Source organism: Pieris napi, chromosome 10 (genome assembly GCF_905475465.1).
Source record: "Pieris napi chromosome 10, ilPieNapi1.2, whole genome shotgun sequence".
NCBI classification, from domain to species: domain Eukaryota; kingdom Metazoa; phylum Arthropoda; class Insecta; order Lepidoptera; family Pieridae; genus Pieris; species Pieris napi.
In genome coordinates this window covers 1,129,363-1,143,821 of record NC_062243.1, presented here as the reverse complement: position 1 = coordinate 1,143,821, position 14,459 = coordinate 1,129,363, and the positions used below count along the sequence as shown (strand labels likewise).

Below are 14,459 nucleotides of genomic sequence, written 5' to 3'. Positions count from 1 at the left end.
ACATTCTCCTTGTACCCGCAACTCCTCTTCCTATCTGCTAGATAGTTATCTAAAGTTCACCAGCCTCCCTAACCCCCTGATATCTTTTCCAATAAATCCCCTGTATTCTACTTCTTATAAAGCCCTGGTATACAAACCTCCCATCATCACAGACCTTGGTCTGATCAAAGGAGCCCCAGATACCAACATCAAATTACAAAGCTATATTAATCAAAATTGGCCAAATCATCTTCTTATTTACACTGACGCATCAAAGCTGTCTCCAGACGGCTGTGTTGGTGCTGCCTGTTGGGTTCCTCGGTATAGAATTATCCTGAAATTTAAATGTCCTCCCGAATCTTCAGTGTTCACAGGAGAGGCCACTGCTCTATTGGAAGCAATCCTGTTTGCACACTCCCATAACATACAACAGACAGCTATTTTGACAGACTCTTTTAGTTGTTTAATGTCCATTAAAGAAAACCCATTTCGCAGCAAATCACGTTTTCCCATTATACTAAAAATCAGGGAGTCTCTGCTCTCTTGTAATCAAAAAGGATTGTCTATCATACTAGTTTGGATTCCTAGCCACTCAGGTATCCCTGGAAACGAGACTGCTGATTCATGTGCCAAATCAGCTGTTGAGTCAGGTTCTCTAGATCATTTTGAAAATTCAGCACAGGATCTTTGTACTCTTGCAAAGACATATCTGGACAGAACCTGGAAGACATTTTGGAATGACTCCAAATCGGTTAGGGGTAAGTTTTATGCTTCCATCCAACCAAACATACCAAGACAACCCTGGTTTTGTCATTATCGGAATGTAAATCGCTGGATTACATCCACAATCTCACGTCTTCGTCTTGGTCATGCTTGCACTCCTGTTCATCTAGCCAAGCTCCGGATAAGGGATCACTCTATCTGTGAGTGTGGCTTGGATGAAGGCACTGTATCTCACATTCTATTTAATTGTCCCAAACTAACCTATCCTCTCTATGACGTTCTTCCCCGTAAAGTCCCCCGTCCTTTAAGTGTTAAATGTTTGTTAATGTTTGTGTTTAGTCCATATTGTAGATTTTTATGTAAATATATAGAAATCAATAAAATTAAAGTGTAATATATATATAAAAATTATTATAAAGAGGAAACAGTATTTAATAATGTTATTATTACTCACTCATATTTGTGTTGTCTGTGCCGTCTTAAAACTAACAATCGAATTGCAACTATTTTGTTTTTGTTTAGGTGCATATTCAAAATTAACTTAATTATTATTTTCACCGATCAATCTCCATCGTGCCTTCTCCATCTACACGACACTGGCGAAGTACCTTGTGCCCAGTTGGCACAAATAAAAGCCATTAAAAAAAAAAAAAAAAAAACAATATTTAAGTATTTTAACAATTAAAAGTAAATTAGATTTAATATTTAACTAATTCATGATTTAATACTAATAAGTCATTTTTAGCCCTTTGCCTCTAGTTTATTTTCACGTAAGAAAGTTATAGCAATATGTCGGACCCAGAAAAACAAAACAATGAAAATTCTTTGGATATCGATGGAAGCTCATTTAATTCGGAGATGTATTTAGAATGTCTCTTGAAATGTGCTTCTTTACGACAAGTAATGGATAAAGAAGCCGAAATTATCACGCAAAGTCAATCCTTGCAGTCCGAGATGCAGACTCTGGTTTATGAAAATTATAATAAGTTCATATCGGCAACAGAAACAGTTCGCAAGATGCGTTCAGATTTTCAAATAATGCAGGAAGAAATGAATAAGTTAAGTGAAAATATTAACAAGATAACCACGTTTAGCTCAAATATTTCCGAATCTCTTAAAGACAGTGGCAATAATGTTAATAGATTATGCAGTACTCGTCAATTGTTGGATAAATTACAATTTCTATTCCTACTGCCTACACAGTTAAATAAAGCTATTCAAGAGGGCCGCTATTCAGATGCAGTTCATGATTATACACATGCTCAAAAGGTATTGCAGAAGTATGGTGACCAACCATCATTTCAAAGCATTCAAACAGAGTGTTCTGACATCATTTATGGCTTAAAGAAAAGTCTAAGAGAAAGATTACTTTCTCCTGAAACTACTGCGTCAGAGTTAGCTGAAAGTGTAGGCCTGTTGCGACAGCTCCAGGAATCAGATTCCTCCCTACAAGATATCTTCCTAAGTTGTGCAGAGAGTAGACTAGAACAACATCTTAATCTCTTAGCCTCCATGGTAGATACCTCAGACATTCTGGAATGGGTTGAAAAATGTAACGGATTGATTCTTGCTGATCTTGGTATAGTAATATCTTGTTATCATGATATTTTTCAAGATACTGAAAGTATTGGCATACCAGAATTTGCAGACAAAGTAATGACTCAAGTATTTGATCTCTTCGAAGCGGTTATTAGAAGACCAGAAAATGTAGGCACAGAGATACTTATAAGGGGTCTTGATAAATTCTTCAGAAAATTTCAAGCTTTGTCTGAAATAATATGCAGCGATGGTGCATCTAACAAAGCTCTATGTGTAGTCACTCAATGCATCAAGCATAAAGCTACAATGCAGCATCAAATAATTCAAGTTCAATTTAAAGAAAACCTCATGAAAGTTCGCCAATCCTTAGCCAGTAAAGGGACAGAGAATGCAGATCTCAAAGACATACTCAATGCTTTGCAAGTTTACTTGATGCAAAAAATTCAAGCATCTCTATTGGACTTAATGGCCTTTTTGCAGACCAATTTATCATTTGGTCTCAAACCATGGTGTGCAAATGCAGTTGCAGATAGCTGCTGGATAGTTGTATCGGAAACCTTGATAAATATTTCAGATATGATTAAGAAATTGTCTGTGATACAAACATCAAATAACATTCCATTTGAATTGCTCCTTATTCTGGCTAAGTTATGTTTAGAAATGCAAGAAAATGGAGTAACAATATTACAAAATCATCTAACAAAACTCCTTGAAGAAGCTGCCCCTGGATTATCAGTAGAAAAAAAGGATACAAACACTGTAATGGTCAACTTGTCTTCTGCCGCTCAGTCAGCTTTGGATTCAGAAGTAGTATTTATAGGACAAACTGCTGCACAAATGTTGCGTGTTTCAGTTTTGGCTAGGGATTGGCTACGGGCACCTGAACCTCGGGGACCTCGTGCAGTTTGCCGAAGGGTTGTTGAAACACTAGCCAGTGCTGATAGTGCCGCTTCACAGCTTTTTCCTACCAGTTTCAAACCATCTAGTGATTCCAGTAGGCGTACAATTTGGTCCCGCGCACCATCGTCTTTCTCTCCAATTAATAGACTGTTTTCTGAGAGAATAGAGGTTTTCAGCCCAGCCGGTGCGGATCGAGCTGCTTTATCCAATGGAGCTTTAAAAGTGGCGTTGAAAGCGTTAGTGGAATGCGTTAGATTACGCACATTTAGTAGACACGGCTTGCAGCAGTTGCAGGTTGATGTACATTTCCTTCAACAAAGGCTGTCTTGTATGGGAAATGATGAAAGACTACTTAATGCTCTGCTGGAGGATGCTCTTTCTTCCGCTCAGTTACGATGTGTAGATCCCCAGCTAATGGAACCTAGTATTGTAGATATTATTTGCGAGCGTGGATAGTTGCAACCTTTATCTTAAGTATTTACATTCTCATATTGTTAAATTATTTTAACACTAATTAAAAATAATCTGAATAAATATTTATTGTATTAACGAGTTGTTTTTTACTCCTCTCGAAAGTGCAATGGTCAATTTATCTTTTAAAGACACGTTTCACACCAGCTAAACAACAATCATTTACTAATTATAGGTATAGAATATTTTCTCAACAAATTTTATAGAGCTTGGTATTTGAATTCAATATCTATGGTCTCCCACTTTGAATGCAAATCATTTGTACCTGTCCAGAGTTCGATTCCGTAAAAAATCCCCTACTTAATAGAGGAGTAAATTTTTTGAAACATGAATAGGATCTTTTGCATTTGAAATAAACACCATTATTAGCATTTTTACACAATTTATTTATAACCCAATAGTCAAAATTGCATCGTAAGTATTAAAAATAATGATCTACATTTACCTATACTATTATATATTTTCTTATGTAAATGCTCCTAGAACATAAATCTCACGAGACGATCTACTTTCTTTAAATGTTAGTTATGGGGGTACGATAAACATTTAAAATTAATTAAAAAACAACATCGTAACATTTAACACTAAAACAGAAGATATCTTGGTCCTATATTCCTAAAAACAATTATATTACTATGGAGATTTAAAAATTTTATTTCCAAAACATAAAGGGTTTATCCAAAGTTTTTGGTCATTCACTATACTTATGTTTTCAGTTTTAAACTGACTTAAAATATATGGTACTTATCACCACTTCTTGAATTACGTCATAGACAAAAGTTCTACAAAAATTGTTTTGCATAACTATGGGAAGCTCGTGACTCACTACGCTTTGTTTATCCCAAAATTATTATAAGCTCATCGAATATATCGCTCTTTTTATTGATTAAAACGATTAATCATTGACAACTTACGGATATGTTGTGTCAGTATGTCATAATTCCATTTTTGGTTGTCACAGAACTCTTAGTCCAAGCCGAAAACGTGGAAGGTGTAAAAGAAAATTCATGAGACAACAATTTTAACGAAAGTACACATCTGTTTTCATTACAACGTAAACACAATTTCACAGAAGGACACGAAAGAATACATTGGTTTAAACAGAGATTTAGATTATATTTATGTTGTCCCTTGTGGCTTGGACTAAGTGTACTGTAATTTTTACAAATTTGTGCCTTGTAGAATGTTCATACTTTGAAATGCTTTACGATAAGCGTGAAATATGAAGTAGGTACATATACAATCTATATGTTTTAATTTCTAAAGTAAGTCAATAAAGCATATAGTAAGTTTTTGTATGACAGACCAGCTGCTGTATAAGATATTACATGGATATAAGAGATGTTATTAATTGACAGAAAACTGATAAAATTTCAGTTTTAGATAAATTCGAACACTATTTGAAATAATATAACTGAATAAAAAATATATAAATATAATATAATGTAAAAATATAATATATTTGAGTCTTTAATAATATAAATTAATGTTAGTTTAATAAAGAAAACATCACAAAAACACTGAATGTCCACCGAATATTGGCACTTATAATAATGTCTAGGACAAATATATATGAACGTGCACTTGAATCGATTTGTAGTAGAAACGGGCTAGACTAGTAAAACGTGTCGAGCGACATACTCGAAACAATTGACGCAAAAACAATGAAAGCTTACAACTAAACAAACATAAATTATTTTCTCTTCTAGGATCTAGAACAAATTGACAAAATCGAGACCAGTCGCTCACAAAATATCTCAAATTCATAACCGCGTGTAAAAATATATATATCAATAACACTGGTCCGTATTTCGTCGTGAGCATGTGGTGCGTGATTAGTCCTAGCGAATTCACAATTCATTCATTTCAGAGATTAAACACGCCAAAATGTCCGAACATTTGAATAAATATTCTCCATCGTAGGAAACACGTAACATTTTAAAACTGTAGGACATCGAATTTCACTTATTTGATTTTGCGTGACTTGTCAGGAGCGCCTCTGAGAGCAGTCCTGCGCGTGTCCTTCTCGTCACTTTGCTTATCACTAGATTTCCTCAACTTTTTAACTTGTGTTTTTATTTGTGTGTCCTGCTTTTGTGTTTGTTTCTGTGTTGTGAGTTTTTGTGCTAAAGTCTGTTTTGGCGGTTTGAGAGTAGGTTTTAGTTGTTTCGGTTTGGGGTCTTCGGGCGGGGGAGATCTACGTTTTCGTATTCTAGGAGGTGTGTGTGCTAAAGTGGTGTGTCGGGACAAAAGAGCAGCGCTGCTGAACAACTGTCCGCAATCACATCGATGCTCCGCTTCGGCACCTGCAATCGACATTTCTAATTTAAAATAACCTATTAGAATAGAAAATTTAATTGCTAGCCAACATAAGTTTCATCGTGTATGAAAAACCTTTAGTATTTAGTAATGAATGTACTGACCTAGAAAAGCTGTTTCAAAAATACTATATTTATAGTCTACAACAAGCGAGGCTAAAATAAAAACACTTACGCTTTCGGACCACCTTCGGTGGATTTATCTTCTGTTTTCCCAATGATTTCCTTTTAGCCACGCCAGGAAGTGATTTTCGTTTATCGCTTATAGACTTTCTTTTATCGTTCACTATTTTTGGAGCGGGTTTATCGGCAACCTTTTCAGGGAAGGAATATTTAACGTCGCTGTCATCCGAATCAGTGGAAGACGCCGTTTTCAAAAGAGATTTAGATTTTTTAACAGACGCCGATTGTATCGGCCGTGCTTCTACTTTTGTCTTCAGACGTAGTATTTTTGGAGGGTGTTGCAGGGAGATTCTTCGTTTGACTAAATCTTTCGAGTTAGGTCTTTCTATTTGAAGCGAGCTGCGCTTTTCGGCTCGGACCTTCATAAATTTCTCCTCCGGGTTATTGTCCTGATATTCTGGGTTCAGCATGTACCTCACTTCGTCGTCGTCACTCGACTCAACCTTTTTGTCAATATTACGTAACACACTGATCTTTTGTTTCTTCGTAACTGTAAGCCCTATCTTTTCCTTGCCCGCGGTTCGTTTTTTAGGCGTCGGTGTGTCTGGTATAACAATGATTTCTATTTCCTCTTTCTTAATAACGGGTTTCGTGGCATTTTCTAATTTGATTCTGTCAGCGACAACATCTGTCTTTTTTGTAACAAGAGGTAAATCGTCACTCTTACTGTCGGAATCATCGACAATGCTACTATCTAGTTGTTCTTCAACCTCACAAACAGGGTCTGACATTTCTTTTTCTGTATTTTGTTTGGCATTCTTTTCCGGAGCTGAAGTTACCTCGTTGCTAGAAAATGGTTTAATTATTTCTGGCACTATGCCGGGTTTTTTGTCAGTTTCACTATCTATCTCTTCTTTACTTTCTTCTTTAATAACTATTTCGCCTGTTTTCGATAGCTTCGCTGCGGATTGTTTCTTTTTTCGTTGACAGTTAACAAAGTGCTTTTTAAGCGAGTGTTCATTTGGAAAAACCATATAACAGAGGGAACATTCATGTATTATGTCACGGGTAGAGAGCGAGCTTTGAACGCTTTTATCGTCAGATTTTTCTGAACTTGTTTCTAAATGTTGATCCTTGTGCTCCATCAAATGCTGCAACTTCTTAAATGTTTTGTTGCATATGTCACATTGATGCAGGGTAGGTGTTTTAACAGCATCTTTCGTGTTATTGGGAGTACTTTTCTTATTGATACCATCATGAGTTTCTCTATGTTCAACGAGATGATGGAGTTGTCTAAAAGACTTGTCACAGGGCTCACAATGATACGTTGCTTTGTGATCTTCTTTTTCCATTGGTGGTATAGCCTGGGTTTTAGTTTGTTTATTTTCATTTACTTCTGATGAGCTCTTCCTGCTCGATCTCGCAGTCATTACTTTGGGATCATGAATCAAGCGATGTTGAACTAAGTGATGTAACAGTCTGAATTCTTTCTTGCATACTTCACAACACAACACGGTTTTGTTAATTTTCTCTAACTTTTCGGCTTCTTCCTTTTTGTGTTGTATTTTGTGACTTAATAAATAAGATAGTTGTCGAAATGTTTTCCCACACAGCTCACATGCAAGATTATTTAATTTGCTTTTAACTTTTACTTCTTTTTTCTCTACTTGCTTGGAATGAGCCTGTGCTCTTTCTGATATTTCTCGTAATTTGATTACATCATCATGTTTTGATGCTGGTTTAGAATCCCTTGATTTTCGTTTTCTCGGAATAACGACCTCGTCTTCCGAGTTACTGTCCAAAGAAAAGCCTTTACTGTCATTTGAATTCCTTAGTCTGCGAGAACTACGTTTATCAGACTCAGATCTATTTGGCGAAGGGCCCGTACAATGCTTTACGTGTTTAAACACAACATTTTCGGAACGGAATAATTTGCTACAGATAGGACACACTATATTTTCATTTATCTTACCCATAGTCCAATTTACCTGTATAATTTCGTCATCGCTGCTATCTTCTTCTGTCTCTGTTAGACTAATGTTGGAATTGTTTTGTTCTGATTTCTTCTCTTTTTGTGGGCTTACAGGTATCTTTAAGTCCGATTCAGAGCTAGGCAGTGGATATTTTCTAGGTCGCCCGCGACCTCTTTTGGCTGGAGTGGTTTGTTCTATTTTTGTTTCATTTTCTTCACTATTCATTAACTTATTTTCACTTTGTGTTTCAAGTAATTCGGCTGCTTTGACTAAATTGTCGATCGCAGATATGGGGTCAGAGTGTACAACGTACGTTTCACTTCTTTTAACAGTTTCAAAGTCCGAGGTTTTAATAACATCTTGAATTTTAGATTGTTTTTCATCCTCAATACAACGGTTAAGAAGATAGGATTTTTTTGGCACAAGGGACTTGGATTTTTTATCAATTTTCTCATCGACTTTGCGCTTCTTCTTCGGTGAAAATTCTAAACCTAGGTCCTTGGGTACAATTAGTTCAAGTTCGGGAGCTTCGACGGGTGTCAAAACTTGTTTCCTTTGATGTTTAACCTTTGATTTATTTTCCAATATCTTATTTTGATTAGCTATCGTTTCTATGATATCAGAATCGATGGACTCCGAAGTACTGTAAGCATTATCGTTTGTTTGCTTGATCGACGGCGACAGCTCTTGACCCTGGACATTTAGTTTGAGCGCGCCGAACTCAGCATTTGTATCCACAAACACTACTTTCACGGGTTTATCTTCAATTATAGTAATAGGTTCTTGTTGTTGTTTAGCTGTTATCGCGGTTTGGTACGCCATTTGTACTTTAGATTGATAATTTTTGCTCGCTGTAATCTCCGGTTGCGTGGATTTCACTGCAGTAGGAATTTTGCTGGCATGGATATTATGACGAGCGAGATACTGTTTATGAGTAGATTTAGCTTTTGATTCTGCCAGCATCAGTTCGTTTCGAGACATCTTTTTTACGGGTACAGCTATCGGGACAATACTTTGTGTAACATTGCACGGTTCCCTCTTATCAAAATTAACAGTAAGACAATTTTCATAAGTCACAGAGTTACGTCTAGCAAATTTATCAAAATCTTTTTCTGTGATTATTGACTCCTTTTTAGCACCATTATTGCATACCGCCTCTTGGGGTAATTTATCTTTAACAGTTATCGCGATATCTCCGGTGATAGGCTCATGTTCAATAACCTCTTCATCGGAAATATTTGCTCTGTCATTCTCCTTTACCTTTTTGTGATGTTTATTTGTGTAAGGTACGACTGGGTTTTCTTTTTTAGTATCACATAAATTATCGGTATCGTTAGGCTTCGATTCCAGCCCCGGTAACTCGTGGGACGGCCTTTCCACAAAAGGTATTCCATGAAGTTCATTCATTTTGCGTTCTATATCGTCTAAAGTGACAATGCTCGAATTGGATATTTCTTTGGCCTTCGCTTCTGTATTCGATTTATCTTCTTGCGTAGCTTTCGCAGGTAAGGCTCGGTTTATTATTCCTTCAATGGTTTTGTCGATCAGATCTTGATTATTTATTTCTTTTCTTTGAGCTAAAATTAATTTATTCACCACGGGTTGGGGAATTTCTGGTTTACTGTTTGTTATTTCTATAATCGGTTTAGGCTTTGTGTTAGATTTTGAAGGAAGAGTTTCTTTAATTTTCGATATATCAGGTACTGTTGGTTTCTCAACGGCACAAGCAGTATTCTTAAAAACTGTAGAACTAGGTTTTACATTCAATTTATTATTGACATTATCTTGAATCTTTACTGCAACACTATTTGCCTGCCTTTGACTATCTATCTTTTTCAAGAAATCTCTTCTGTTTAAGTCATTAGTCTGTTTAATTTGTTTTGTATGTGAATTACTAGTTGGTACCTTTACGTCCTTAATTTTATTTAAAAATTCTTGCCTATTAGCTTCAGTCCATTTTCCAAAAGGCACTGCGATACAAACTTTGGATGGAACTTTATGTTCTAGGTTTTTTCCGAGATTCAAGTCTATTTTCTCTTCAGTTTTTGGATCACACTTCTGTTCAATTGTTTGTATTGTTTTCTGGATGGTAGGAAACTGTAACGGCTTTTCTATTCTTAAATCCCCTTGCGAATTTTGACTGCAGCTATTACTAGTTCCTTTTTGTTGCATTAACTTATTGTCCTTTGATTCCTTCGCAATAAATTGTTTCAAACTAGAAATATTATTTGTAGACATCTTAACATCAAAGTCGAGTGTCTTAGTAGCTTTTTCAATATCGTTAAGTATTGGCTGAGTAGCACAACCTTTACTTTTTGTATTGATAGTAGGTTCAACTATTTTTTGTTTGGAAGTTTTATATGTGTCAATAATATCAGCATGCAGATTTGATTTATTTGTTTGTGTAGAATCAACATTAAGAGTACCTTCTTTGTCATCAAGCTTCATATCTTGTGCTTCTAATTTACTTTCGTTGTTCTTATTTGCAGTATGTCTGCTATCTATTTCTATTTGAATTTCTTTATTTTTATGCATTACTTCACTATCTTGTGGTTCACATTTTTTGGTTTCTTCTATTTTTTTCACAATACTTTCACAACTTTTTAGTACCCCATCCAAATCAGAGACTACTCCTTCGCTATTTGATTTAGAGTCAGTATTCATTTCAACGGGCTTTGTAGTTGGTTCATTGGAGACATCAGATATAATACTATCTTCTGCAATAACCAATTTATCTTCTACATCTGTTTCGGTATTGTCAGATAATGTATCAGTAACCAGTGTGGACACAGACTGAGTAGAACTATATACATTGCTTTTTGTTTCATTACATAAATCTTGGTTTATTAATTTAACAGTATTTTCAAATTTATTAGACATATTAGGAATCAATATTGCGTCGGGTGTTATTTTATTATCAGTTGCTGTTACATTAACTTCATTTGCCATATAAGAACCTTCCTCTTTAACGCCTTCAGTGGCTTTAGTCTCTGGAGGACTTTTCTTGAGATCACTAGCAAAATTATCATCATGTTTTGTTTCTATTGTATCAATAACGGCGGAAGGCATGATATCAGGTATTCCAATGTTCTCTTTTAAACTGTTTTCAGTTGATTCATTTGTAGAATCATTCTCATCTTTATATTTTAAAACATTTTCTAATTTTTGTTTACAATTGTCTGTATTTACTTCTATGGTTTTCTTTATATTATCTGAATGCCTATTTGGTTGTAGATGCTGATCTACCATTGTTTTTGTGAGAGGTCGACCTTCTTTATTTTGTGTTGAGTGGTAGGTCATAGGAGTAAAAGTGCCAATCACAGGTGACTTACGGGATTCACTAAATTTCATAGTTTTGCCATTAAAGTTTAATTCAGACTTGGATTCTTGCAGGTCTTTAATGGATTTTTCCAATTCCTTGCTATTAGATTCATTATTTTCTAAGACATTCTGTGTTATCTTTTGGGTAGTTTCAACAACTTTATCCCTAATGTGGTTTATTTTTTTGACACTCTCACTGGAAGTTTGTGAAGTACTAGAGGTAGGCTTACCGTCTTTAACGGGCTGAAATACAAAAATAATTTTCATAATATCATCTGAAATACATAGTGGTAAAACTTTTTTTTTAAATGCGTCACACACGCCATAACTATTATTTTTAAATATGGCTTGTGTTCATAATAAACACAAAATAGATTAACAGAAACTACTTACTGTGTGTAAATTATACTAGAGATGTGTATAGGATTGTATAGGTTTTTGTACCAACAATATTGTGATCATCAAAGTTCAGTTTCTTTTTTCAACTTTTGTATTAAGTTTGTTTAGTGATTTATCTTTAATAGTTTTCATTTAGCATTTAATTAAAAACAAAAACTAAATATCGTAACTTATAACATACCGCTTCCTTTGGAACTTCAATTTCAATTTCTTCATATACCTCCAAGTTTCCTTCAGCATTTTCACTGAAAAAGTAAAATGTTGGTTATAATCACAACATATGGAATCATAGTAGTGCACTTATTGATTGCATATTTTATTAAATTGTGCTTTTAATAATTTTGATGTGTATAACAAATATCAAATGTATTTAAGTATTTCTTTAAGATATTTTCATTCTTTTATGAATTTTAATATTCCAGATAATTAATTATAAGATTTAAAACTGAGTTATGGATGGCAAATGCCAATATAAACTTTTTAATTAACTTAAAATGTTTATTGTGTTTAATCTACCGTAAACTAGTTTCATATAAATAAAAATATGATTAGTCATAACCCAAAATTAAATTTATACAATACATTAAATTTATAAAATATTTAACATAATATTTATGTTATATCAATTTCCTAACCTTATACTTTTTAGGCAAAGCAACTCAAAATAATTTACCTAATATTTTAAAACTTAGGACCCATAAAACATCTGTATAGAAAAAGAGAAGATACTGGCAATTATTTAAATTAACAATGTTCAACCCTACTATGGATAACACAAACCATTTTTTTATTTACTTCTTACTAAACTAAACATGATTTTGAAATATTTAGGCGATGTAAATAAAATTTGTCATTATACTCACCGAACTTTAAGAAATTTAAAAGTTTGCTGTTGTTGGTCATCATCTATGATCTGTACAGCAGCTAATTCTTCTTCTCCAGTCTTTCGGTACAAATACAATCCATTTCCAATATCAATTGCATCAACATTCTTACCATCAATTTGCAACACTACTTCGGTCTCCTTACTAGGTGTAGCATCACTGATAACAGCTGCTTCCAATGTATCATCATTCTCATCACCTTTTATATCCTTATCAACTGGGTTATCATCAATAACAAGTTCGTGACCATCATAGGAATTGTCATCAAATATATTCACACCACCAGATAAAATGTTTGCAGCTTCAATTTGCTTTCCAATTTTAAAACTTTCTATTTCATTGCTTTTGTGTATTGGTGATAAATTACATATTAAATTTGGGTCTGTTATGCTTGGTTCTACATTGGAGGTCGACGAACTGTCCTTCGACGGTGATACGATAAACGTAGAGTCTTCTTCAGTTAAAGAATAGAATGATGAACTTTCGTTCGCGGTTAAAAACGATTCGCTCGGTAATGACGATGTATCAAGGGTAATGTCTTTGGAGCGAGGAGCTTCATCTCGAATCTGGTGAATTCTATCCATCACCGCTCATTTGTTTTGACTAAGAAACACACAGTATTCAAAAATTTATACACGCGCTATTTCACACTTTATCGGCTGCACTCGGGCAATGAAAACATTACGATGAACCAATTAGCACCTAGGTCAATAGCAGAGAAACAAGTGAAACTTTCTTGAGTAACACACACAGTATAAATTTAATAACTATGAGAAACACATTTTTTAGCACAATTATACTTTGATATAGTTAAATTTAAAACGTAAATTAATTTAAGAATTAAGAAAATCAGTAAATTGGGGCCTGTATTTAACAACACATCAACCTATTAAAGAATAAAGATGGACGTCGTGACTTGAGTGATGTATGGTGATGCGCTATATTTTCAGTAGTACCGATTTTTTTAGTACTGTTTGAAATCGATTTCGTTAAGTTTTCACTTTAAAATGTTGAATATATATAATATACATATATATGTATAATGTTATTATGTATCTAATTGAATATACCTACATTCAATTAAATATATATTATTTATTTCCATTGTTAAATACTATAAGCAATATAAGCAAAAAGTTTAAAAACTTACTAATAATGATAAAACAAAATTGGTCTGTTAAATTGTTTTATGTACATAAAGTAAATTAAATTTGTTAAATTACAAAACCTAAACAATGGAAAAGCAAATATTTTGTAAGAAATAATATAAGTACGGTTTTTTACACTTTCGACAATGTAGAATTTACGTTCGTTTTTTCGTTCCTATTCTCTGTGCTTATTTATGGTTTCTTTTTTTGAATGACTTCATGTCAAATTTCAATGTCAATTTTTAAAATAAATTCGTTGGTAAAGGTGAATTTAATTTTGAATTTTGATATAGCGTTATTTTGATTTTGAGCAAAAGAGGTGGAATTATAACATAGAACCTAAAGTAATAGATAAATTATATCGATATTAATCTTATTAAGCGCTTGTATCTTTAAAAGCCTTGAATCTTTAAAATGGAAAAGGAAGACTCAAAAAAAGTCACCAAACCAGGTGTTAAAACAACCGAAATGACAAAAACTAATGAGAGCAAAAGCAAGCTAGGAGAGAAAGTAGAAGAAAAAAGGCCCTTAAGAGGTATATATAACTTTGGCAGTTAATAAGCCCTGCTGTTTATCAAGTTTTCTTAACTTCTCCATCTCTGAAACAAAATTTCAGTGTTAACTTCATGTAACGTTCCTCGATTTAGCTTGTCTTCCATACAATGATACACTCTAGATAGC

General features: G+C 34.0%; 2 protein-coding genes across 2 annotated transcripts; one reads left to right on the top strand and one right to left on the bottom strand.

Moving 5' to 3' along the window:
* Positions 1-1,365: 1,365 nt before the first annotated feature.
* On the top strand, positions 1,366-3,690 carry LOC125053035 (vacuolar protein sorting-associated protein 51 homolog). Its single transcript, XM_047654209.1, has one exon. It carries the CDS (start codon positions 1,492-1,494, stop codon positions 3,595-3,597), a length of 2,106 nt encoding a protein of 701 aa, XP_047510165.1. The 5' UTR covers positions 1,366-1,491; the 3' UTR covers positions 3,598-3,690.
* A 287-nt stretch (positions 3,691-3,977) lies between these two features.
* On the bottom strand, positions 3,978-13,549 carry LOC125053429. The gene is made up of 4 exons (XM_047654814.1): positions 12,610-13,549; positions 11,928-11,991; positions 6,106-11,590; positions 3,978-5,918 (listed from the first exon to the last, which is right to left on the bottom strand). The coding sequence occupies exons 1-4, from the start codon at positions 13,212-13,214 to the stop codon at positions 5,578-5,580; spliced, it is 6,495 nt and encodes a 2,164-aa protein (XP_047510770.1). The 5' UTR covers positions 13,215-13,549; the 3' UTR covers positions 3,978-5,577.
* Positions 13,550-14,459: the final 910 nt, after the last annotated feature.

What these genes read in the sequence shown, in the direction of transcription:
- LOC125053035 (XM_047654209.1), top strand. Translation starts at nt 1,492, where the DNA reads ATGTCGGACCCAGAAAAACAAAACAATGAAAATTCTTTGGATATCGAT.
- LOC125053429 (XM_047654814.1), bottom strand. Translation starts at nt 13,214, where the DNA reads ATGGATAGAATTCACCAGATTCGAGATGAAGCTCCTCGCTCCAAAGAC. An exon ending in TTTAAATTTCTTAAAGTTCG is followed by an intron (nt 11,992 to 12,609) that starts GTGAGTATAATG and finishes TTACTTTTTCAG; the next exon opens with TGAAAATGCTGAAGGAAACT. An exon ending in TTGAAGTTCCAAAGGAAGCG is followed by an intron (nt 11,591 to 11,927) that starts GTATGTTATAAG and finishes TTTGTATTTCAG; the next exon opens with CCCGTTAAAGACGGTAAGCC.